The 23,348-nt window shown below is 47.3% G+C and overlaps 1 protein-coding gene across 6 annotated transcripts in view; it reads left to right on the forward strand.

Annotated features, from left to right (window-relative positions):
- Alkbh3 (alkB homolog 3, alpha-ketoglutarate dependent dioxygenase) overlaps positions 1–19,743 on the forward strand; it is a 32,853-nt gene extending 13,110 nt beyond the window's left edge. For all 6 annotated transcript variants that reach the window (XM_050147140.1, XM_050147135.1, XM_050147136.1 and 3 more), the window contains exons 8-10: positions 2,730–2,939; positions 18,738–18,836; positions 19,380–19,743. In XM_050147140.1, coding sequence (XP_050003097.1) covers positions 2,730–2,939; positions 18,738–18,836; positions 19,380–19,499 — 429 coding nt within the window. In that variant the 3' untranslated portion in view covers positions 19,500–19,743. The remainder of the gene's footprint in view (positions 1–2,729; positions 2,940–18,737; positions 18,837–19,379) is intronic.
- The last annotated feature ends 3,605 nt before the right edge of the window (positions 19,744–23,348 follow it).

The following is a 23,348-nucleotide window of genomic DNA, read 5'->3' on the forward strand; positions in this document are numbered from 1 at the left end:
GAAGGTAGATTCTAACTGGGAGGTGGGCAGGAAGCACAGCTTGCCTGTGCCGTAGCTGGGATTTCACTTTAGAATTTGTTCTCTTGAACAAGGACCAACTTAATAACCTTCTTGTTTTGCTCTGTTTCTTCTCTAAATCCTCTGCTTAGTAGATGTGGCGTGATGAGCACAGAGAGGCCCGGCTTTCATGCGGGCTTCACACTGCTGTGCTGCCGGTGCTTCTGTGGCGGGAATGGGGCAGACTCAGGACTGCACTGTCCTCTGAGTGCCCATCCTGTCACTGCAGGCTCTTCCGGCAGGTACCGCACTGTTTTCACAGCAGTACGAAGTACGAAGAGTGTGTGTTTGTAACTGTAGCATTTGCTCTGATGCTGTAGAAATGCAAATGGATGAATGGGGGGGCACCTCCAAGAAACTGCCAGTGACCGCTGTGCCCCCACTGCAGCACATTCCTACCTAGGGGTTTCAAAATGCTCAGTTTCGCACCCATAACATGGCTCAGTGGACAAAGGCACTGACCGCCCCTCCCCCCAAGTTGGTGACCTGAGTTCAATCCCATGAACCCACATGGAGGAAGTGGAGAACTGGTTCCTGTAAAATTGTCCCCTGACCTTCACGTGTGCTGTGCACATGTGGGCGCGTGTTCACACACAATAAAAGAATGTAATTTCAACAGTTAAAGATAAGGCACTGTAGAGATAGCTCAGAGGTTTAGAGCATTTGTTGCTCATGTTAGAGGACTTGGACTTAGTTCCCTATGCTCATGGCTGCTCACAACCTCTGTAACTGTGGTTCTAAGAGATCTGATGCCCTCTTCTGACCTCTGAGCACCAGGCACACAGATAGTACAAATACATTCATGCCAACAAAAACACATTCATAAAATAAAAGCACATACACACAAGGTGAAAATAAATCTAAATTTTTTCCAATTAAAAATAAAAATACTAATGCAGGCCTGAGTGGTGAGTGCTTTTACTTCGAGATCTGCCTGCCTGTTCTACAAAGAGAGAGTTTCAAGATAGCCAGGGCTATGTAGAGAGACCCTGTCTTAAAAAACAGACAGACAGACGAAAAAAAAAAAACTAATTTCAAGTACATCTTAGTAGTTCATTTGATAAAACTGAAAGAATACATAAGCGTATCTCCTAGAACCTGAGTGTGATTGAGTTGTAAGCTGTTCTCCCCATAGATTGCTTTTATGTAAAACAGGTGGCAAACAGACCTCTGTCAGATCTGAGAATCTGACTGACATTTCCTCACCAGTAAATGAAATTAGTTTCACTTTAGTGAAAACAGTGGCCAGGGTTTGTTGTCAATGATAAAAGTTGAATTTCCAAGTGGAAACCAGACTCTGGGGAAACTAAGTGTCCATCGCTGTGAACCTGGCTTTTTCCATGACCTAGACTTGTTTGGTGAACTCAGTGACAGTATTTACAGTGTCGTGACTGGGTGGTGACATGTGTGAAGGTTTAGCAGGTCTGTGTGACTCAGTGACTGCTGTTTCCCAGATGACAAAAACCATGCAAGGGTAAAGATCCCTTCAGATTTTGATGTAAACCACTGGAAAAACAAGAAAAGTTTGAGATAGCGTCGATCCCGAGTGGGGCTACCTCAAGGGATCTGCCACGGCTGAGCTTTGGATGCAGTCACAAAGCGAAGCTGCTCTCTGACAGGGCTTTGCGCTAATTTTAGCAGAGTAAATGCAGAAGCAGGGGAGCCGGCTGCCTCCCATGTAGACTATGTTTGCAAAGCAGAGCCGCTCTCACCACAGTTTTATATTGAAATTACATTTTCCATATGCAGTTATGCAGATTTGCTGATGCATTTTGAATGAATTGCCAATGGTATATTTATTTATCTGGACACAGGGTCTTGCTGTATGGCCCAGGCTAGTTTTGAACTCTAACCTCCTGCCTCAGCCTCCCTGGCTTTATAGCATATACCACACTCTCAATTCAGCTTTACTTTTAATATAGTAAATGTCAATAACTATAACCTAAAAGAATGAAGGCTCAGACTGATGTTCATAACTTCCTGTGTATGTGGCCACACTGTAAACTACATCACAGTATGGTTAAGTCTGTAACTTTACAGTTCTAAGAGTGTGCTCTGGGTCCCATTCTAGAGAAAAGAAAAGGACCACTTATGATTGTTGGTATAGCCTAGACCAGGATGGCCTCAAGCTTGCCTCAGCCTCCCAAATGCTAAGATTACTGGCTCACACCACCCTGCCAAAGATTTGGGTTCTGTTTTTTAGGAAGCTAGCTACTCTAAATAGTAATTATTTTTCAAGAAAGCAAATCTATTGTTGAGACTAAAATAGGAATAAGACGGATGGAAGGCACCCAGTTGAGAGCGCTCCTGTTCTTCACTTGAGCCTGAGTGTGTGCACTCACTGGCTGTCACTTCGCTGCTCCACTTAGCACAGCACTGCCTTTCCAGAGCCACCCTGAGCGTGTTGGCGTTGGCCACTTTGTGAGGATGCGAGAGAGACGAGAGGGTGGACAGGCTCCAGCCTTCAGATTTAGTGCTTTCCTGCTCCAGTGGAGGAGGTTGACTTGCTTCAGCATAGAGACGGAGGGGGGAGACTACTCTACTCTTCTGTCTTCTGTTTATTACATTGCCCTGCTCAGAGCTTGGCTCATTTTGCCTTTTTTTCTGTTCTCCCATGCCTGCCTACTGTGCCTTGTGTGCCTGTCCCTGCATTTGCTTCGGCTTGCTGCCAGTGGCATCCTGTGCTGTGCACTCTGAAGAGCCGCATTGAGGAGAACACTGGCCACACCTTCAACTCGTTGCTGTGCAATCTTTACCGGGACGAGAAGGACAGTGTGGACTGGCACAGTGATGACGAGCCCTCGCTGGGGAGCTGCCCGGTCATTGCGTCACTTAGTTTTGGTGCCACTCGGACTTTTGAGATGAGGAAGAAACCCCCACCTGTAAGTATTCTCTGCCTTACACACATGTTTTCCTCCCTTACCTCCTAAAAGCCGCCCTTTCTGGGATTAGGAGTAGGAGTACGTAACATTGGTGAAACATTTTCATTTGATTGCCTCCTCCAAATGTGTGGCTTCATGCATTTGCTTATCCAGCAGGAATTGTCCCCTTCCCCAGGTCCTGTGGGCCCAGTGCCACTGCTGGAAAGGAGGGACAGTCCCAGTCCTATGCAAAGCATCTGAGGGATTGCACCTGTTTCTCATGCTGTGTGTGAAGAGTCACAGAAGGGTGACTCGGAGTTAGGGAGACTCCAGAAACTCAAGAAGGAGGCCCTGAATTGACTGTGTGGCATACCTCTGTTCTGGGAGGGAGCATCATGCAAATCCTCATTGTCTTCTAGTCTTCTGAAAGGGTGTGTGAGCCTGTGACTTCTTGAGCAAGAGGAAGCTCAACCCAGATTCTCAGGCAGTAGTGTGCCTAAGTTGAGGCTGGAAAGTAGTGACTAAACTAACTTTAATTTCAGTTTTCACCCTAGTTCTTTCTCTTGTAGATTACATGACATTAGAAAGATTCAGAACTACTGATCCCCAAGTCCTGCCCTAATGTTTTGAATCAAAAGGGAACCTTAGAACAAAGATAGAAAACTAGAAGAAACTCCAAGAGAGGAAACTCACTAAGTCATTTTGATCCCAGAGTTCCGGCTATTCAGCTCGCATCATTAAATCAGGCCCCATCAGTGTGGAAGGCCAGCAAGCTGTGTTTTGATTATGACCTAATTCAGTCCTCCTGACTTGCTCAGAGCTCCTGTCTCCTCTGCATTAGATACTTCTGTAAGAATGCAGTTAACAGGCCATGCAGGCTGCAGTGCCATTGGGTTTCCAGGCGTGCTGTTTTATAGCATACTGAGTTACTTGGCACATGTGACATCAAACTCCAATTGTTGGTATCATTTCCATTGATCAATTTTGCTTCAGTTTGGTTCCCACCTAAACTTTGCCTGTTGTTGGTAGAGCATTCTCAGTCGCCAGGGTAAGAACCATGACCATATTCTCCAGACGTCTTCTCGACGACTAGGGAGCAGCCTTCTTGGGGACTAGGGAGTGTGAGTTGAGCACCAAATATCTGGCCTTTGTTGGTGTCTTTTACACATGGTTACACTTCTATACACAGGCCCACGCTTGGATCCCAAGGGCACATATGAAAAGTTCTTCTCGCCTGTGTAAGACTCTGATATTAGAGATAGCGGGGGAGCACTATGTGCCTGATGGCTTTTCAGACCCTCTTCTCAAGCAGACGGTGGGCCCCATCCCTTTTCTCGGTGGGTCCTGGGCTGCAGGTGTAGCTGTAGGGGAGATGCAGCTCCCCTCGCTCTCATACTGGAAGCTTTGGTGTCACCCTCTGTTTGGTTCTTCACAGTTACTTGCTTTGTTGCCAAGTGTTTCAGTGACTGTTTGTTTGCCCACATACATTCAGCACCACCCCTTATGAAAAAAATTAGGGGCCTATTTGTAGGTGGGAACTTAAGAATCCCCAAAGTATGCTTTCTGGGTAGTTAGTTTCAGTGTACATGTGGCTCCCAACTGCTAAACATTAACAGTGCCTTGGTGCCCAGAAACTGACTGTCGCCCTCCCAGCACAGGGCTCCTCATTCTCTCATAGGAAGACCTGTCTCGGGGCCTAGGGCTGAGCTCAGAGCACATGAGCAAGGCCCCGGTTCTATCAGCACCACAAACAAACCAAGCAAAAGCCCAGCACATGGTGGCCTAGAACTCAGTCTTGGTAGTAATTTGTTACGTTGTAGGTTGGTCGGCAAACACAACAAACAAATACAGCGTTGTTTCTGGGTGTGGCCATGTGCAACAAATCTCTGTTTAAGAGAGACTGCCCACACTGAGGCTGCCTCCTTAGGCTTCCTGAAATCTGTTCTCGGGAACCTGGGGAAAGCACAGGTCTTGGAGTGATGGAAGAGATCAAGTCCCCTCGGTGTCCCTGGACTCCAACTGTGCCAGCTGAGTTAATGGAACATAATACATCTCATAAGTGAGAAAATTTATCTGAGGTCTTGAAATAAAGTTGGCTGCGGAAATGAGTTTGGGAAGAAACATAAACAGTCAGTACCCCAGGTTACTGGCTCTAGTAAGTTTTGACTTCTGGCCTCATTTCAACTGGGATTGAATTTGGCATAATTCTTGTACATACTCTCAATTTTGACTTTTGTTTAAGATGGAGAAGCTGAGTGTTATTGTGTTCGAGATTATAATCACACATTGGTGATTACAGCCTAGAAGTTCCACTTGAGTAAACACAGCACATGTTTAAACTTTGGAGGACTCACTCAGACTTCATTAACAGATTCCAAAACTCTGGAGCCATAAAAGTAACCAAATGCAGAAGCCTTACTTTGAGTTGACAGCCATGGAAATATTTCTCAGGGCATACATCTTATTGCAAATAGGCCCTTTCCTGAAGGATTCAAGGGAGTCAGCTATTCAAATCTTTGTCTACTTTTCTGTCTAAATTCAGGTAGTGGCTCAGAGAATAAGACTCATGACTCACAACCCAGAGTTAAACAGGATAAGTCACTCTTCTGTGTGGCACGTGGAGTCTGACTTGCACTCTTAGGACCTGTCTCTGAATGTCACTACTGTTGTAATTTTCCTGTCTGCCAACAAGATGGTTGTAGGAGGGAGTTTTCTACACTCCTCTTAGCTTTGACCTATCGGATGAGAGCTGTCATTGATTTGCTTTCTCATCTGAAGCAAATAAAAGCCAAGAGATTTTTTGTGTTTCACCTATCTGTGGAATTTTGAGACAGAGGCCTTTGGGGGCTACTTTCGAAGACTTCTTGTATGTTTGTTTGTTTGAGACAGGATCTCGTGTTACAAAGATGGCCTTGAACTTTTGATCCTCCTACCTCTATCTTCCCAGTGCTGTAATTGCACTTGCCACCGTGCCCAGAAAGAGAATTGTTTTTTCATAACAAATTCAGACTCTTCCACCCCTGTAACAGCTGCTTGCTTTGCAGTCTGGTACCTAGATCAGCCTGGCTACTGATCTTCTGAAAGCTGCCCCATGTTCTACACACTATTTCAAACAGTTTCTCCCTTGCTGACATGGAAGGAGATCTCTGGTCCCTACACACCCTCTGATTTGTGGAGCCCATGCCTTCAGGATTGAACATGGAAGAACAGGGTGCCCATCCTTCCTTCACTGTCCTCTGCTCCCAGCCTGTGGAGTCTGACTCTGACTTTTCCTCTAGTGGCAGTAAGGTACAAAGGGCACAGTAGTCTTTGTTGGTCTTGTTCTGCATCCTGTCCCTTCCTTTGGTGTGGGTTAAATCAGAAACTGGCCAGTACCAGCCTGCCCTGTCCAAAGATGAGGGAAAAATTACCAAATCCACGTCAAAAGACCTTTTGTACCCTATCAGAGTGGGTTTCTGAAAGCTTTTCTGCACTACTTATTCAGAGCCCAGTTGTACTTTCCAGACTACATCATGTTCCTGTTTGCAAAGATTAGCCTGGTTCTTTCCCCATCTAACTAATTCTATACAGAAGAGCAAACTAGAAAAGGAGCTACAAAAGGCGCTTGGCAGGCTGCTATTTCTCTGTCGGTTACCGTGGAAACGGTGATGGCTGGGGGGTTATTAGATAATAGCAGGAAGTTTCTGATGCATTGGAGGGTTAGATGCCAAAAGCCTTGTTTTTGTAGCAAATTACCTTGGATGAGCTCTTTTCCTGATCGGCTGAATCGTGCCTGTAGGAGGGGTTTCTCTCCACATTGAGATGATTGAGTTGAGGCAAAAGAGGCTTCTCTCTGGCCATTCCTTTTCCCGGCAAGGAAGAAGGGTGTGCCTCACAGCAGAGGGGGTGGCTGCAAAAGCAAGACTAATGGTAGAGTCTCTGAGAACACACTTCACTAAATGATTTATAATATACTCACTCCTGGGAATACTGGAGAATTAAAAAGTCATCTTGATCATAAATATTGATTTTTTTTTTCCAGAGCGTTAGAAAACAAGGAAGATATTGAGATCTAAGATGTTATAGCACTGAGTGGCTTAACCTTGGAAGCTGGACAGCCTGGAACTGTGTGGCATTCAAAGTTAGTGACTGAGCCTCCACCGCAGGCAGTAGCCCCCTCTGCTACAGTTTTTAGTTATTATCATCTGTCCTTTTAATTGTTTTGAGACAGAATCTTGCTTGTTTTAACTCCCCTGGCCTCAGGCTCTCAGTTAGCCTCCCCCCAGGGGCTGGCATTACAGCTGACCACCGCCCAGGCATCTGCCCTGATGACCGTGTTCTTCTCAAACACCATCCAGTGAAAGGAAGTTCAAAGGAATCATTGAAATGCCTTTCCAAGAGGGCTGTTGGAGTAGTCAGTGGATTTGAGCCACTCTAAATGCTGTGCTGGAGCTTAAAAAAGTAAACGTGGTGAGAGTATAGTGGGACCCCTAGAACAAGGCAGCCACCGCTCAGAAATAGTGAGGGGCTTTGAACTCCTTGGAGGGTGGGAGTGGGAAAAGAAAGGTGCCTGGGAGGGTGAGTAAAGAAAGAAGCATTGCCCTGTAGGACTTGATACATTACCTTCAGACTTGAAGCTCTGGAAGACTTGGAATTATCATTTGCTTCCTTGGGACCTTGCCTCAGCCACAATTTGTGCTCTGATATGTTTTGGAAATAACTAGTTTGCAAGTTTTTCTTTTGCTTGTTTATCTGTAAAGCCTCTCACTGTGTAGCCCAGGTTGACCTGGGATTTTGGATCTTCCTGCTTCAGCTTTCTGTGTGTTTGATTATGGGTGTGCCACCATGCCCAGTGAGTGATTTAGAGGTTTTCTTTTCATTTACATTCATATGCATGTGTGTGTGTGTGTGTGTGTGTGTGTGTCAGGGCATGTGTGTGCCACATCACACATGTGAGATCGGTGGCAACTTTTAGGAGTGTGTTGGTTCTCTTCTTTCCACCATGTGGGTCCTGGGAATCAAACTCATATCATCAGGCTGGATGATAGGAGCCATCTTGCCAACCCTAGGTTTAGTAGTTTGGTTTGGTTTTTAGTGTTGGGGAAGGGTGTCTGTATATGTGTGGAGAAAACAGAGGTTGACTCTGGGTGACTTCATTGATTGCTCTCCACCTTATCTTTTGAGACACTGTTTCCCACTGAACACAAACTCACTGATTCAGCCAGACTGTGATTAACAAGCCCCAGGGAATCCTTCTGTCTCTGCCTCCCCAGTGCTGAGATTGCAGTCACATGGTGCCATGCCCAGCTTTTTCTATGGATAATGGGGATCCAGACTTGGTATCTCATGCTTTATCAGTCATCTCCTCTTCTGTACTCCTGGATTTAAAACCATGTTTTCCAAAATAATTTATTGTATTTCCATGTATGCCATTGTTAAGCATGAAGTTTGCCAGCAAATTTGTCCTTCAAGCCTTATCAGAGCAGTAGAGTTTTTTCCTACCATTTGCAATACTCTAAGACTGTTCTGTTCCTGAGGGTTCTGGTGATTCTTTCTTGGAGGATGGCTGTATAAGTTAGGAGAAAGGGACTTAGTGTTTTGGAAGAGATAGGAAGTCCCATCCTGGGGCACAGTGAGCCAGCATGCGGAGCACAGTAGGTGAAGAGAAGGGGAGATGGGCAGGGCTGGATCCAGCGGACTCTTGGGAACTTCAAGGAGGACATTTCAGTACATGAAGAGGCCAATGAACGTGTGGAACAGAACTTGTTCTAGGTGAATGCTGTAAATGGTCAGTGCTTTTCTTATGTGGAGCCCAAGCTAGAAGGAGCAAGAGCAGAGCAAGGCCAATGAGGAGCCTATTAGATGTTGTTTACAGCTGGGGCCAAGGGAAAAGAAGACAGAGGAGAGCAAACTTGAGCTGGAGGGAGCAGGAATGTTTAAGGAGATATTGCAGCAGTGGTCCACAGGTGTTGGGGTGGGGAGGTTGCTCTACCCTTACTAGATTGCGAGGTGATCATCTCCTTTATGAGAGGGCTTCAGGGGATGTTTGTGTTTCTGGAGACTGCTAGGTCTCAGTTAGGATGAGGAGGAAGAGGGTCCCTTCAGCTTGAGGATGTAGGCAGCCTTTCTCTTTGTGAACAGGAATGCCAGAGGATGTGATGGAAGGCGCAGAGGAAGTGTGAGGTGTGTGTGGTCAGGTCATGCCCAGGAATAGCCTGGACGAGCACTCTGCTATTGGCGGGTCACCTCTGGAGTGGTGTGGTCAGCTGCATGCCGGGCAGCTGTGGCTTTCCTGCTCTCAGAGGACGAAGGCTGTTTCTGGGCTGCGCTCTTTCATGATAGCACTTCCTTTGGCCTGCATCTCTAGGAAGTGTGTGTCACTGAAAACAGCATCCTCATCACTAACTTCAGATTTCCAGGCAACATCCAGTAGCTCGAGTGGCTACAGCTCTGAGTGAAAAGCTGGGCTTGCTGTTGCTTCAGTTCCATAACTGCCTGCCCCACCCAACCCCCAGGACTGTGCCAACAATAAATGTGAATAGTAAACACCATCAGCGAGTGCTTCCCTTCTAGCACGTCTGGTTGAGGAGGAAGGCCAGGGATCTGCCTGCTGGTGTGGGCTGCAGTGTTCTGCTTTGTTGCCTACAAAGAACTGTGCTGCAGCCAAGGACTGCAGTCTGTCTTGTGAGCCATCAAGGCATTGGTGTGGTCCTGCAAGATCAGTGCCTGGAGTGGGGCAACTGGTCGCACCCACTGCCCTTTCTGCTTGCTTTTCTCACGTACTCTCCAGAACCCTTCAAACCTAACGAATGCCAAAAACCAAGAAGAAATTTGCTAAAATTCCAGACATTTGTATGTAGCAAGAGAACTTCAAATGGTTGGTTTTGAACCACTGAGCTCTGTGGTCCAAAGCTCTGCTTTTTCAGATCTCATCTCAGAGGGCTGCTTCTGTGTTTAAAGTAGTGTGCTTCCGATCAATGCCCAGGATACTGTCCCTTGTGAGGTGAGTCAGCAGAATAACTGCAGAGGTGTCTTTGTGGGGTCCCTTTTCACCACTGCATTCAGTACTGCTGCTGGTGTGCCTGACCCATGAAGCAGCGTCAGTGCCAGCCAGGTGCTCACAGGTAATAGAAACACTGGAGGGAAACCAGCTGCAGTGGAATGGTGTTGTTGACGAAAGGGCCTTTATTGGCATAGCCATGTATTGGGAGGTAGGGCAAAAGGGGGACATGTGGCCTTAGCACATAGGTAGCTGCATTTACTGTTTAAAACATTGCAGATTGGGAAAAAAAAAAAAAGGAGCAGCAGCTTTTAGTATACTTAGCAAACAGTTTTACCAGAGAGCTGGTAGGGGTGGGGCCTCCATTATATCTGCTGTCATGTTGAGGAAGCTCTACTTGCTTCTGTCCATGTTCCAGCGCCTTGGCTGCTCTTGGTTATGAAGCACAGATTTAAGGATGGAGGTGTAGCTAAGTAGTAGAGTACTTCAGGGCCTTCGGACTAATTCCCCCAACACTGCCCCTCTGGGGGCAGGGAGCTGGCTGTTGGGGAGGGGAGCAAAAGAGCAAACATGCAAGTTGAACCAACCAGGATGGTTGACCAGCAGACAACGAGCTTGTCTTCAGAGTGCAGTGATGCACATCTGCAGTCCCAGATTCCAGAGGTGGGAGGTGAGCTCATGTGCCAGCTAGCATGGAGAGAAATGACTGAAACTAGACAGTGATACAGATACAGAGACTGCCTCAATACGGCGAAAGCTGAAAACTGACCTCTGACTTCCACATACACCTGTGTGGCTATGCGCTTGTACACACAGAAAATTCTAAATGAAAAAGGGGGGAGGCTATAGAAGAAAAAAGTGAGGTAAGGTTGGTGAAACATCTGCTCCCCTGCCCTACTCTGTTAGAAGTGTGTGGGTGCCGTTATCTAAAGCCAAAAGCACTGCTTCTCCCCAGCTGTCCTCTCCTCACGCACTGCTGTTCAGTGCTGTCCACCTTGTGCAGTGTGAAACTCCATGTCTTTTTCTCACTGGCTTCTACAATCCTGTCCTCTCTGGATTAGTCATGTATCTTCTTCGTTACTTCTTATCTCCTTTGGGGTTTTTCTTGACATTCTAAGATGGATTAAATAGGATGTTAGAGCTTATCTTTGGTTCTGTTATCTTTCTCCTGCTTTATAAATGCCACATGGGGAGGCCTCTGTCTTGTCACTGTGTCCCCAGTGCACAGCACTGATTTGATTAAGCAACAATAAGCAAACAAATAGGAGGTCCTCAGATCTCATGCCTCGACTGAGCTTTGGAGAACGACTTCTCAATCTCTCATCCCAGGTTCTGCTATCACTTTCTCTGCATTTGTGAGATGTTTCTACTTCATAATAGCACATGGAAGTTCCGAATTCAGCCTTAAAGTTTGAGTCATTATTTTCTCAAAAAAAAAAAAAAAACCAACAATGCATTGCATAGAAATCCATTTCTGCTGATTGTGTCACTAATTTCTTGGCCAGGTTAATGCTACATTTAGTTCTTTCCCTGTTTTTCATCAAATCAGTGTCTAAATGATCTGAATTCTTATTTTTCTTTTTTGATAAAATATTGCCCAAGCTGGCCTTGAACTCTCAGTCCCCGTTCTTGAGCTTTTTAGACTGTTAAGACTATAGTTACAGCTGGGCATGATGACATATACCTTTAATCCCAGCACTTGGGAGGCAGAGGCAGGCGGATCTCTGTGAGTTTGAGGCCAGCCTGGTCTACAGAGTGAGTTCCAGGACAGCCAAAGATACACAGAGAAACCCTGTCTTGAACACGCCCCCCCAGCCGCCCCCAAAAAGACTATAGTTACTATGCCACTGTCCTGGCTTTCTGATTCCTTTTTTTTTCTTTCTCTCCTCATTTTCTTCTCTCACTCTTTCCTTCTCCTTTTTTTCTTTCTTTTCTAAAACATGATCTTGCCATGTAGCCCAAGACAGCCTTGAGCTTATGATCCTCTTGCCTCAAAAATGCTGGCATGCACCATCCTCCGCCCTATCTTGCTGCTAGTTCTTCATTGAAATGTCTAAAGATTTCATCCATCTCCCGGTGACATCTTCATCCCAGGCTCTTTTCCTACATATCCAAATGCTCAAAACTGCCTTTCCCTGGGTGCTCTCAGCCCCATTCTGTATCATTCTCTGCCCATTGCCCCAATGCCAGATAGTACTTTTAGGAGTGGTGGCATTTCCAACTTTCTCCTCCCCACCAACCAGATATTAACTTAGTGCTTACTGTGTGTTGGGCACTGTGCTTAGCTCTGGGGATATGACACTGAGCAGGAGAAAGATGGAAGGAGTGTGGGTTTTACTCTGTGCACAGTGGGAATCAGTGCAGGCTGGGACCTGCTCTGTTCCCATGTTTGAGGATAACTGTGGCTCTGTGTGGATAACAGCGGGGCAGGCAATAGCAGTAGATAGACTACCTGGGAAGCAGTAGACCAACGGGAGGCTGCTAACTTGAACCAGATGCCGTGGGAGGAGGAGGAGAGAGTAGATTTGAGGGATGTTTGGAGAGATGAAGCAGCAGAACTTGCCAGTGTTTCAGATGTGGGTGCAAGAATCAGGAATGGCTCCCATGGTTTTGGCTTTTTTCCTTGGTGGATGGAGGTGCTGCTGTTAACTCAGGTGGTATAAGAAAGATTTCATGATTCGATTTTATCCTTTTGTAAAGAGGTCCTTTCAAGATTTTGTGTTTTGAGTGTCTGCATGTATGTGCACATGCCACTGGCATGCCAAGCCTATATAGGTCAGAGGAGGGCATAGGGTCCCCTGAAACTTGAGTTATAGGCAGTTGTGAGCCATCATGTGGGTGGCAGGGAACCTAACCTAGGTTCTCTGCAAGAACGCCAAGTGTTCTTAATCTCTAGCCCCAGGAATTCTTGTCTTGCATGCTGGGTTTATGATGCCTGGAACTTACACATGTAAAGTAGGCCATTACGTGGCTTCAGTTGTCAGAGACGTCATCCAGATCGTGAGTTCCACCGGGTGAAGCTCTGATAACAAATGTCATTTATCATGTTGCCCGTCTACAGGGCCACATTCTAAAAGTTTTGCCCTTCTTTCCTGAATCTCAAGTTATTGCTGTTACTGTCCTCGTTGTACAAATAAGGTGATGACAGACATAGCGTCACCTTATTGCAGGGTGGCTTAGAAACTGCTGAACTTAGTAATAGTTTACTAGTGAGTGCTAAAGCAGTGGGATTTGTCGTTTCCAAGACAAGAGAACAGAGGGAAAGGAGCTCAGAGCTGACCTTGAGCTGTCTCTGTCATTTGGTTTAATAGCTCAGAAAAGGCCATTGCTGCTGCTAGGACAAATGGGCGGAAGGAACCCATAACCAGGCTGTCAGGTGTGCACATTATCTACACCTGGCCTGCACGGTGTTCCCATGATTCCTTGTGTGGGTCTCTGTTCTCCTGAATTATCTGCCTGCCTTTTAGGCATACTTGATACCTCCTTGTTAAGTACTGTCTGGACTTCCAGGGCCGCTCTAGCCTGTGAGTCTCCTCTGATGCCTCCAGTGTGCTAAGTAGCGATTGCCATGTGCTCGGTGCGTCCTGTGAGCTTGGGACAGGAGAAGCAGGTAGCAGGCGCTTACCTTGACTGCCCTTTCTGCTCATTTGTGTCTTGTTTTCATTAGGGTCCTAGTAACAAGTGAGAGTTTTCTTTAATTGCTCTTCGGGGGCTCAGAGAGATGTAGAGTACCAGACGTTCTGCTGTTAGCCCAGCACACTCTGGGGAGCCTTTTCTGCTGTGGGGGAGACAGCGATATGATATCTGAAGACAGAGTAGAGTGTGGCACAGGGAAAGGGGTCAAGGAAGAGCAGCAATGACAGCTGGCTCTGGGAGGTTACAGACTAGCCAGGCCGACTGGTGTTGAAGCAGGACAGTTAGGTTGAGGTCCTGCGGCAGCTCGCTGAGAAGACCCTGAGCTAGGTGTGGCCTTCAGTGTATTTAAAGAGACTAAATTAACTGCCCACGTTTCCAACTGGAGATTTCACATAAAATCCCCACTTAGCTTCTTCCCCAGAAAAGCCAGAGGATGAGCCAGCGCTGGGCAACAGTGAGAGAGGCTGCTCCGCATCAGCATTCACCCCACTTTGCAGACACTGGGCTCCTCGGGGTCCCCACTGCCCGCTCTGTCACCCCTGGCTGCATCTGTCTTTTATGCTCCTCGAAGGTGCTGGCTCCCTCCTGTAAGGTGAATGTGCCATGTCATGAGGAGGCAGTGTGGATAGGAGTTCACCATGTGAAAGCTGTGAGGGACGTGATCGTGGGCTTGGGCACTCACAGGTCTGTGCCCACCTCCTGCCCTGCCTCCTGCCAGCTTTTCATTCTAGTTCCCCGAGCTTATGAGAAATGGATAGAACTTCCCTGTGGGTTCGCATTGAGGATTAGTGATGGCTGTGTGTGATGTATGTAGTGCCCGACATGCCCACCTCCACCATGCTACCAGCATGGTTAAACCTGTCTACAAGCCTAGCAGGAAGCCTTCCATTCAGTACTTGGATATTGTTATGAGAAACATTGGATCTAGTGGGTAATTCAGTGGTAGAGTGCTTGCCTGCCATGCATGAGACCTCGCCCCTTTTCCCCAACTCCAAAAGCATGGAAGACAAACAAAAGCTCACAAAACAAAAATGCAGTTTAAAGAGTTAAGTCTAAAAATGTGAGCTCTTTTTTTTTTCCCCCCCTAAGGAAATGCAGTTGTATATTTTAACTTTCCTCAGGATGGAAAACTCCTTTCTAAGCATAAAATCCATGAAAGAGGCCAAAGAAAGGTCAGTTGAGTCATGACCAGAAACTCTTGAGCTATCCGACATCAAACAATAGTTAAAAGGCAGAAGGGTACAAGGACAGTACCTGCCACTCTTATGCCGAGGTGAGCGGTTTGCCAGCTCAGTGTCTGCGGTCACGGATGAGCTAGAAAGTGTTAACCCCACAGCATAGCGGACAGAGATTGCAGTGGGGGAGGCGACAGCGGTGTGCACATGGGGAATGTGGAGCTGGCTGCTTCCTTGTGTTGTCCCTTTCCTCATTCCCCACCACCAGCAATGGGTAGTCTTCACCAGAAGATCAGTAGTGCCATGTTTTCCTCCTAGAATTACCAACTGCCAGAAGCTTTGGAGGAAGCAGTTTGGCACGATATTCAAGCACCTTAAAGGTCATACCTTTGCTGAGGTGTTCCATCTTTAATACTCTACCCAAGGTGTTATGTTTAGTGATGCTTCGCCTCAAGTCTGCTTGAGTAATCTTTTCTTAGTCCTTTACAAAGAGCAGCAGCAGCAGCAGCAGCAGCAGCAGCAGCAGCAGCAGCAGCAGCAGCAGATCAGCAACACTGGGGTATTAAAATCTCAGTCTCACAATGGATTAATCTTCACTACTGGTACAGTGCCTGGCACACAGATGGTCAAATGTTATCTGTGAGTGTCAAGAAAAGAAGATGCTGTGCAAGCAATATTACATGGCAGCATTTTTGAACTGTTACTGTTTAAAGACAGCCAAGTGCTCATCCATTAGAAGCGGAAGTGATGTATAGATGGAGTACTGCATGTGAACCCTGGTCTGCGTGTCATTGGCACTTTCCTCCGTCACTTAGCATCCATCTACTGATGTGCCCTAGTACGAGTGTTTCTAACCAACAGCAGCACACAGCCCTTCCCCCAACTGTGAGTGGCAAAACTGACGCTGAAAAGTTAGAACATGAGTCATGATGAATTATTATAAGAAACTGTGAAGGTTTTGAAGTAATGATGGCTGAAATTTCTAACACCCTTTAGGACAAGAAAGAGGTGATTACCTGAAAAATCCACATTCCATACTGTGCATTACCTTTTTAATGAGAAGGAAATTACCTGGTTTTCTGTCTGTGTGGTCAGTAATGACATAGCAATGAACATAACCAGGATGTCCCCCTAAGTACCATCTTCCTGAGGAAAGTAAATAGGACCACACCTTCGTAGGATGAGGGCAGAAATGTGCAGAGCCCCAGCATTCCTTAGGAAAGAGGACCCGAGCATCCAGATGAACTGCTGTACTTGGAGAGTGAGGGTTCTCTTCAGTGAGGGTAGAAAAGTAAGCAATGTGTGGCTTTTCCTTCTATTTATTAGGTTATAATATGTGGGAAAACTTCAGAACATCTACAGTCACCAATCACTCCCCATAGGTGGACTGTTAGCCTGGAAGCTTCTTTTAGCTAATAGCAGGGATAGACATTTTCATCTTAAGCTGCACATTGTTGTCCTGCTTAGGTACAGCAGAGAGTCACAGAGGTGATGTAGCCATTGGTAGCTATGAACGAACTTCTCTGATAGTGAGGCCCCTGCTCCCCAAATTACCCAGAACAAACATTGTGACCATTACAACTCTTATAAAGAAAACATTTAATTGGGGTGGCTCACTTACAGTTTCATCATGACAGGGAGCATGGAGGCACGCAGGTAGACATGGTGCTGGAGTTGCCCTACATCCTGCAGGCAACAGTCACACTGAGGGAAGCTTGAGCAAAAGACACGTCAAAACCCACCCTCACAGTGACACTTCCTCCAACAAGACCACACCTCCCAATAGTGCCACTCCTTTGGGAGCTATTTTCTTTCAAACCACCACACTTGCCCTAATTACTGCCCATCTCCTGCAATTAGGAATAGTTTTCTAAGTCGCTGGTGTTAGGAGGGATACATTATAAGCAGAGAAGAAGCAGTATTACCTTTCTGACCACATGCTGAGCACCACGTGAATGCTCACCCTCAAGGACCTGTCTTTTGGTGTGGCTAGTGGCTGTGCTGAATATTGTGTTCAGAATATGCCTGAAACTTTGTCTCCTTGAAGAATTCAGATCATAGAGTATCGAGTGGAGAGCGCATGTGCTAAGCTCGTTCCTGTCATTACTGGTGCTGGCCTCTTGCATGCAGAATTCTCTTTTGCCTCAGATGCAGTCAACTTCATGGTTCCAGATGGAATTATCGTGTGCACTCCCAACCCCCACATTGCTCTCAGCACCTCTACCTCCCCGCAGTGTTGTGGATGTTCTAGAAGGTCTTAGAATTGCCCTATGTGGTGTGAAGTCTTTTCTCGGAGTGTCATTTCACTCTCTTCATAGTGTCTATACAGTTACAGATTCATGCCATGTTGACTCTTACACACACACACACACACACACACACACACACACACACACACTGATACTATAGAGAGCAAGAGAGATCCTTCTGCCTCCAGCCAAGTTTTAACTTGAGCAGACCTGCCTTTCAGTCTATGTTAAGCCTTGAAGCCCTCTGATGTCATGAAGAATGGACCCTCTCTTTTGCTTTCTTTTCTCTAGCAAGGCATTTATGTCCTGTGTCTGGCATACTTTTTCCAAGAACCAACTTTTACCTTCTGAAGTGTAGGTGAATGTGGAGGTGGGCATGGGCCTCCATGGGCAGGGCCACTCCCAGTGTGCGCTCTGCTTGACTGAGCAGCAAGAGGTCATTGTTTGCTGCTTACTTATTCCTGGAAGAGAAAAGGTGGCAGACACACAAAACCAGCCAACCAATCGAAAGTTGTTTCAAACATTGCTATGTCTTCTGTCTGTAAAAATTCTGGCTGTCCTTGACAAAGTCACTGCCAAGGGTTGGGCCCTGGAACGTAGACTGTTTGTACAAGTTCAGTATTGTTTTGATTTTAGATTTTCCTGGGGAAATCATTGTAAACAGTTAAGTTCTCAGAAAGACCCCTGCAGTAATAAACATAAACAGACTCGCACTACAGTAAACCCTGCAGTAACCCAAACAAAACCGCTGCATGGAAGGGAAGAGATGGCCGGATGGGCCCATTGTCTCTGCCCACAGGAAGTGAAGAAAGCAGGAAGCTCAGGTCTGTCCCATTCTCACCCAGGCTGACTCTCACTCTTGGTGACTGAGCCAGGAAGCCAGGAAGCTGTTCGCTGCACCAGCCTTTAAAGAGGAGCAAACCACCTGTTGACTCCTTTCGCAGGTGTGCTGTAAGTGGAAGGCACTGAGCTGAACTCTCCAGTGTGCTCAGGATTTGTGATCCATTCTCAAAAGCATAGACATCAAACAGCCAGGCTGCTTTGACTGACCAAGTCAAGCCAGAGCACCTTTCTTTGAGAAATTCCTGCTATTGAGAATACATCTCCCAAACACCTAGAGTAGCTAAGGGGAGAGCTGGGGTTAGTTCTAAAGCAGTGGCTCTCCACCTGTGGCTTGCGACCCTATGGGGTTGGGTCAAACGGTCCTTTCATAGGGGTCACCTAAGACCATCAGAAATCATAACAGTATTAAAATTACAGTTAATAAACAGCAACAAAAATGATTTTATGGAGGGCTGGAGAGATGGCTTAGCTGTTAAGAGCATTGCCTGCTCTTCCAGAGGCCCTGAGTTTAATTCCCAGCAACCACATGGTGGCTCACAACCATCTGTAATGAGATCTGGTGCCCTCTTTTGGCCTGCAGGCATACACGCAGACAGAATGTTGTATACATAATAAAAATAAATAAATAAATATTTTAAAAAATGATTTTATGGTTGGGGGTCACCACAACATGAGGGACTGTATTAAAGGGTCACAGCATTACGAGTTGAGAAACATTGTTTTAAAATAATTACGAATTGGTAAATTAGCATATTATTGCCAGGTGAAGCATGCCTTGATCAAAGGCAGTTTCTTCCCAGTATGTAATGGAGCACTGTGTAGCAGAGGTAGGTGAATCTGAACCTCCCTCAGCCTGGCTGAGGAGGAACTGCCTCCAGGTTCTCTTGCTTTTGACCATATGAAGGAACACTTGAGTGGAATGGCTGCTGTCTTCTAGGAAGAGAATGGAGACTATACATACGTGGAAAGAGTGAAGATACCACTGGATCACGGGACCTTGCTAATCATGGAAGGAGCCACACAAGCCGACTGGCAGGTGAGGACTTGAAACTACCACCAGTTTCTCTCTGGAGGGAGCTTCTGCCCTACTGAGGAGCAGCTGTTTCAGAGGGAAGCGAGTGCTTACACTGAGCAAGTAGCAATAATGTGATGTCATACCCAAGGGATCGGTCAGAGCAGACCCCTCAGCAGAGGGGTCCACGTCTGTGCTGCCATTGCAGCCTCTGGCCACTGTGCGTGCTGACCACTTCAAATGTGACTGGCACGAATTTACTTGTAAAATCTTAGTGGCTGCCATCTTGGGCCTCACAGCACAACAACTATTGTAGGTCAGTGTGGGTGAAGTCACATTAGAGAGAAGCCACAATTAGAAAGGGTAGAGATGCCTTGCTGCCAGGGATCAGGGAATTTTGTTTCAGAGGAGGAGACCTTTTCCCACGGGACTGTAGAACACCTGCTCGTTTAGACAGGGATAAAAAGGAGCTATTTCCATATCTTCATAAATAAGTTGTAAATCATGTTGAACTAAAAAAAAATGCACGTGTATTTATTCCGGACAACTATTAATATTTTCATTTAGCACCGCGTGCCCAAAGAATACCACTCCAGAGAACCGCGAGTAAACCTAACCTTCCGGACCATTTATCCAGACCCCAGAGGAGCACCTGGTGATGGGACATGTCCGCAAGGTTGCCACTGAGGTGGGGGCTGTGCACCTAGCAGCCCCTCCCCCATTCCTGGAAGCACTTTGAGAAGCTTCTCCACGCACTCTGATGATGTGGCTGTTTGGAAATTGTGGAGTTCACTTCCCAGGTCCTCCTCCTTTGGATGGAGGCCATGTTGCCAGCACGTCTACGAAGGAAACGGTTACTCTGAGACAAATCTCTAAATCAAGGGCTACCATTAGGCAAATTAAACACTGCTATAACTGTGCTCACAGATGATTTGGTCCATCATCCCTTTCCTGCTGCCCTTCCCCCTTTAATTTGAAGAAATACAAATGGCCTTGTGCCTCTGGGAAAACTCTGAACATATTTGTTCCTTATGACGTTAGCAAATGGAGACTGTAAATACATGTCAGCGACTCTGGAGCCTTCCACAGGCAGACAGCTGCTGAAACCCAAACAGAGGTGGCTTCTCGGGCTGTGTTGAAGTCTTCCTTGACTCCTGTGTTATTGTAATGGAAACCTGCACGGTCAGGAACCCTGTTTATTCAGCTGGGTCTCCCAGCTGTCAGTCTTCCTGGGGCACACTCAGGCTCCAGGCCTCTGAAGAAAGGAGGCAGCATGCTCCTGTCTACACTCCAGGCAGTCCTACTTGGAAAGACAACTCTGTCTCCTGGAAGTGACGAATAACTGGATGTCAGGAAACCAGGCTGAAATTTTGGTTGAAGAACAGCAAATGTCCAGTTGGTAACAGCTGTTCCAATAGATTCGCTTTCCCTGGAGAATTCCTTGAGCCATTTAAACCCAAACCAGATAGAATCAGATCAGCCCTGCAGGGAATAGCCTGGGTGACCTCATGGTCTTTCTACCATAGCTTTCTGAAGCCTGTGACTAAGGCTCTTCTGACTCAGTGTTCCCTTTTACTGGGTGCCCAAGTTCAGGGGTTAGCCTGTGATGTCACAAGGTTTCCAAAACAGAAAGGGGTAGCTGCCCCTTGTTGCATCATGAAAACACATGACTCCTTGGCCTTGGCTCAGAAGCAATGTACCCTATTAACTCAAACCCAGAGGAGGAGTGCGTGTCCGCTGATGAAAGTAGGACGCGGGCTAGATAGAATTTCTCTCCCGTCCTGGGAGGGAAATTTACTCTGGGTTTTTATCCTGTTTCCATTCCATGGATGATCCCGTGACATGGACGGGTGCCAGAGGCTGGGCAGACTCACTCAGGGCTCAGATGAAACCAGCCTGACGAGAGGCTGTGCTCCCACAGCTCCCTGCTTCCTTGTATCAAAGTCTGGCTTTTTAATATCTATAGTTCCTTCTATAAGAACTTCTAAAGGCTGTGTTAGAGTTTCAGCATCATACTAAGCCTTCCTAGGAAGAAGGGATGACTCACCATGAGCACAAGCCCCCTAATTCCCAGCTGTTCTCCAGTTAAAGCCAAGAAAACCTAGTGTGGTCAGCTAGGCTTAGGAATTTGATAACTGAAGCTGGAACTCCCTCCTCTCTTCCTTATAAATAAAAAGACTGGCTGGTGGCTCCGGGTCTTCCAGCATCCCCTCTCATTGCAGGGCCTTATCTCTTCCAGCTTCAGGCTTGCATGACTCTGCACTCAACACAGCGCTGTCAGACCACTCAGCCTGGGCCTCCACCTGGGCTTCACAGGCCAAGAGCAGAAGTCACAGCTGCTTGCCCTTCCTGTAGACCTCATGTGCTCCCAGTGCCAGCTATTTCTCACCAGTAGGACCCTGTGCCATCTGCAGTGCCAAGCAGAACTAGAGAGTTTGGGTGTAGCTAGGAATGGTGATGTTCAGAGCCGCAGCAGCCTCTTGCAGATCCTGCACACGAACAGAGCCAGTATGCAGCTGAGCATGCGGGGCAGGCTCTGTCTTTGTCGCCCTCTGAGCTTCAGTTGCCTGCAGGCCCTGTCCTGTCCTTAGTTTCTACTCATCACCTCATCTTCCCCATACCGATTCTGCTGTGGGGACAAGAAGCGGAGTCCCTGAGAAGTGTTTTAGTAGGACTTGTGCTGACAGAAACAAGTTTAAAGGCTGATTCCAAAACCGATGTCCCCTTTCTCACCCGTGCCGACCTGAGGTGGAATCTCTGAGCCCTCGACCCACAGAGCTGGCCACACTGCCAGCTGCAGGCCGCCTGTGGTCTCAGGCTTCTTGTGCATCAGGGTAGGTGCCTGCATCATGTCTTCTTAGCCACATGAGCATCTTGTTGGAAGCTGTGGCCCACTGAACTCAGTGTCAAGCTGGAGAAACTCATTTTGGCGGGGGTTGGGTGCAGTGAATTTAGAAACAGCCTTGGGCAACATCCCTAGCAAGTGGTTCCTAACCATATCCAAGCAGATACGCCTCAGAAGTTCCACAGACGGGTGAGTTTTCCCCTGCTGTTTCTCCTGTGGTCTCAGTACATGCGGGAACCCCAACGATGTCCAAACCAAGTGTGAGGCATCGTAAGAGCATCGCTTCTGCAGTCGTCAGGCGGCGGGTCCACTGGGCTTCACCCCAGAAGGGAAACAGTGTGACACTCAGTGCAGAGGGCCTTCGCTTCAGTCCAGGTTCACTAGCTCAGCTGAGGGCCTCTAGCAGATGTAGGTCACAGTTCATCCATAAAAGCCCTTTCGACTCCTTTCTGCTACCTCCATTGCCTTGACTCTGCTCTGATGCATGGAAGGTCCGTCTGTGTCCCATCAGTAAAGAGCCCAGGCTGCTGAGCCATGTCATAGCAACCCTGCAAGAGTTAAGTAGGCCTGCAGGGAATGCTCCCCTTTGAGGCTTCAGGGGGAAGCCTGACAGATGATGGGTTCCTGCTCTGCTGGGAATATTTCTTCCTTGAGTTCTGGCAGCTTTTTCTTGGCTGCAGAGTATCTAAGACCCACTTTGCCTTTTCTGGTCATAAACACTTGGAGTGTTGAATCTGAAGTCTTGATTATTTTTTAACGGTTCCTTTGAAAAAACCTGTTGTTTCCATAGTGATGTATTCTGTTTGTTTAAATCCTTATACGTGATTCCACCCACAAGCTCCCACCAAGGGACTAGTTCACAACTGCCCTTTCCACACACACACACACACACACACACACACACACACTTCATCCAACAGATTTGAGCCACTGAAATCCATTCTTAGATAAGAGCCCTGGATCTGGTAGGCAGATGACGCTGATGTTTATCAGGGCAGAACGCTAATCATGGTGCTGCCCCCAGCTGGGTTAGCAGTCCCACGCCTGAACTGTTACAAAAGCATTTCCCTGCCTGTGATCAGAACCCAGTGTTGGTGAATAATTTGGGGGTTGGGTGGTTTGAGGGAACCCAAGAAGGAAGCAGGTATGGCAAGCAGCACTTGTAGCCAGCACAGCAGAAGCCAGACTCTAGGAGTATGAATTTGCCACTGTTGAAGCAGAGACTTGGTCCTCAGTCCGACCCATTGGTTTGACTCTGTAGACAAATCCTGTAGTCTGAAAGGGGAAGGGGGCTCAGAGTGTATGCTGCTGGCGCATCCGTCAGGCTTGACTAAAAGCAATCCCATGAGTTGTTCATTTGTTGTAAAGGCCCTGGGAAAGTGAGGCACAGAGGTAGTAGCATGCTGTGCACTGGCAGAGTCAGGTGATTGCCGAGCTCCTGAGGAGGGTCACTGGTCCTTGCCTTCTGTGTCGTGCGTACTGTGAAGACTCTGGGCGCAGGCAGGAGGCAGTGGTGGGCCACGCGAGTGCTGGAGGGCCGCGTGACCGGTGCTGCAATTAGCCTCCCACCGCAGGAAGGCTGTGGGTGTGCGGTGACGAGCTCACCGCCCGCTAGGGTCCCCAATTGGAGTACGCAATACCTCGCCCTTCCGAGTGGCTGCGCGGGGAGGCGCTCCACTTTTGCCGGGCTT

This window comes from Alexandromys fortis, unplaced genomic scaffold (genome assembly GCF_014885135.2).
Source record: "Alexandromys fortis isolate MF-2015 unplaced genomic scaffold, M_Fortis_MF-2015_v1.1 scaffold_12, whole genome shotgun sequence".
Classification (NCBI taxonomy): domain Eukaryota; kingdom Metazoa; phylum Chordata; class Mammalia; order Rodentia; family Cricetidae; genus Alexandromys; species Alexandromys fortis.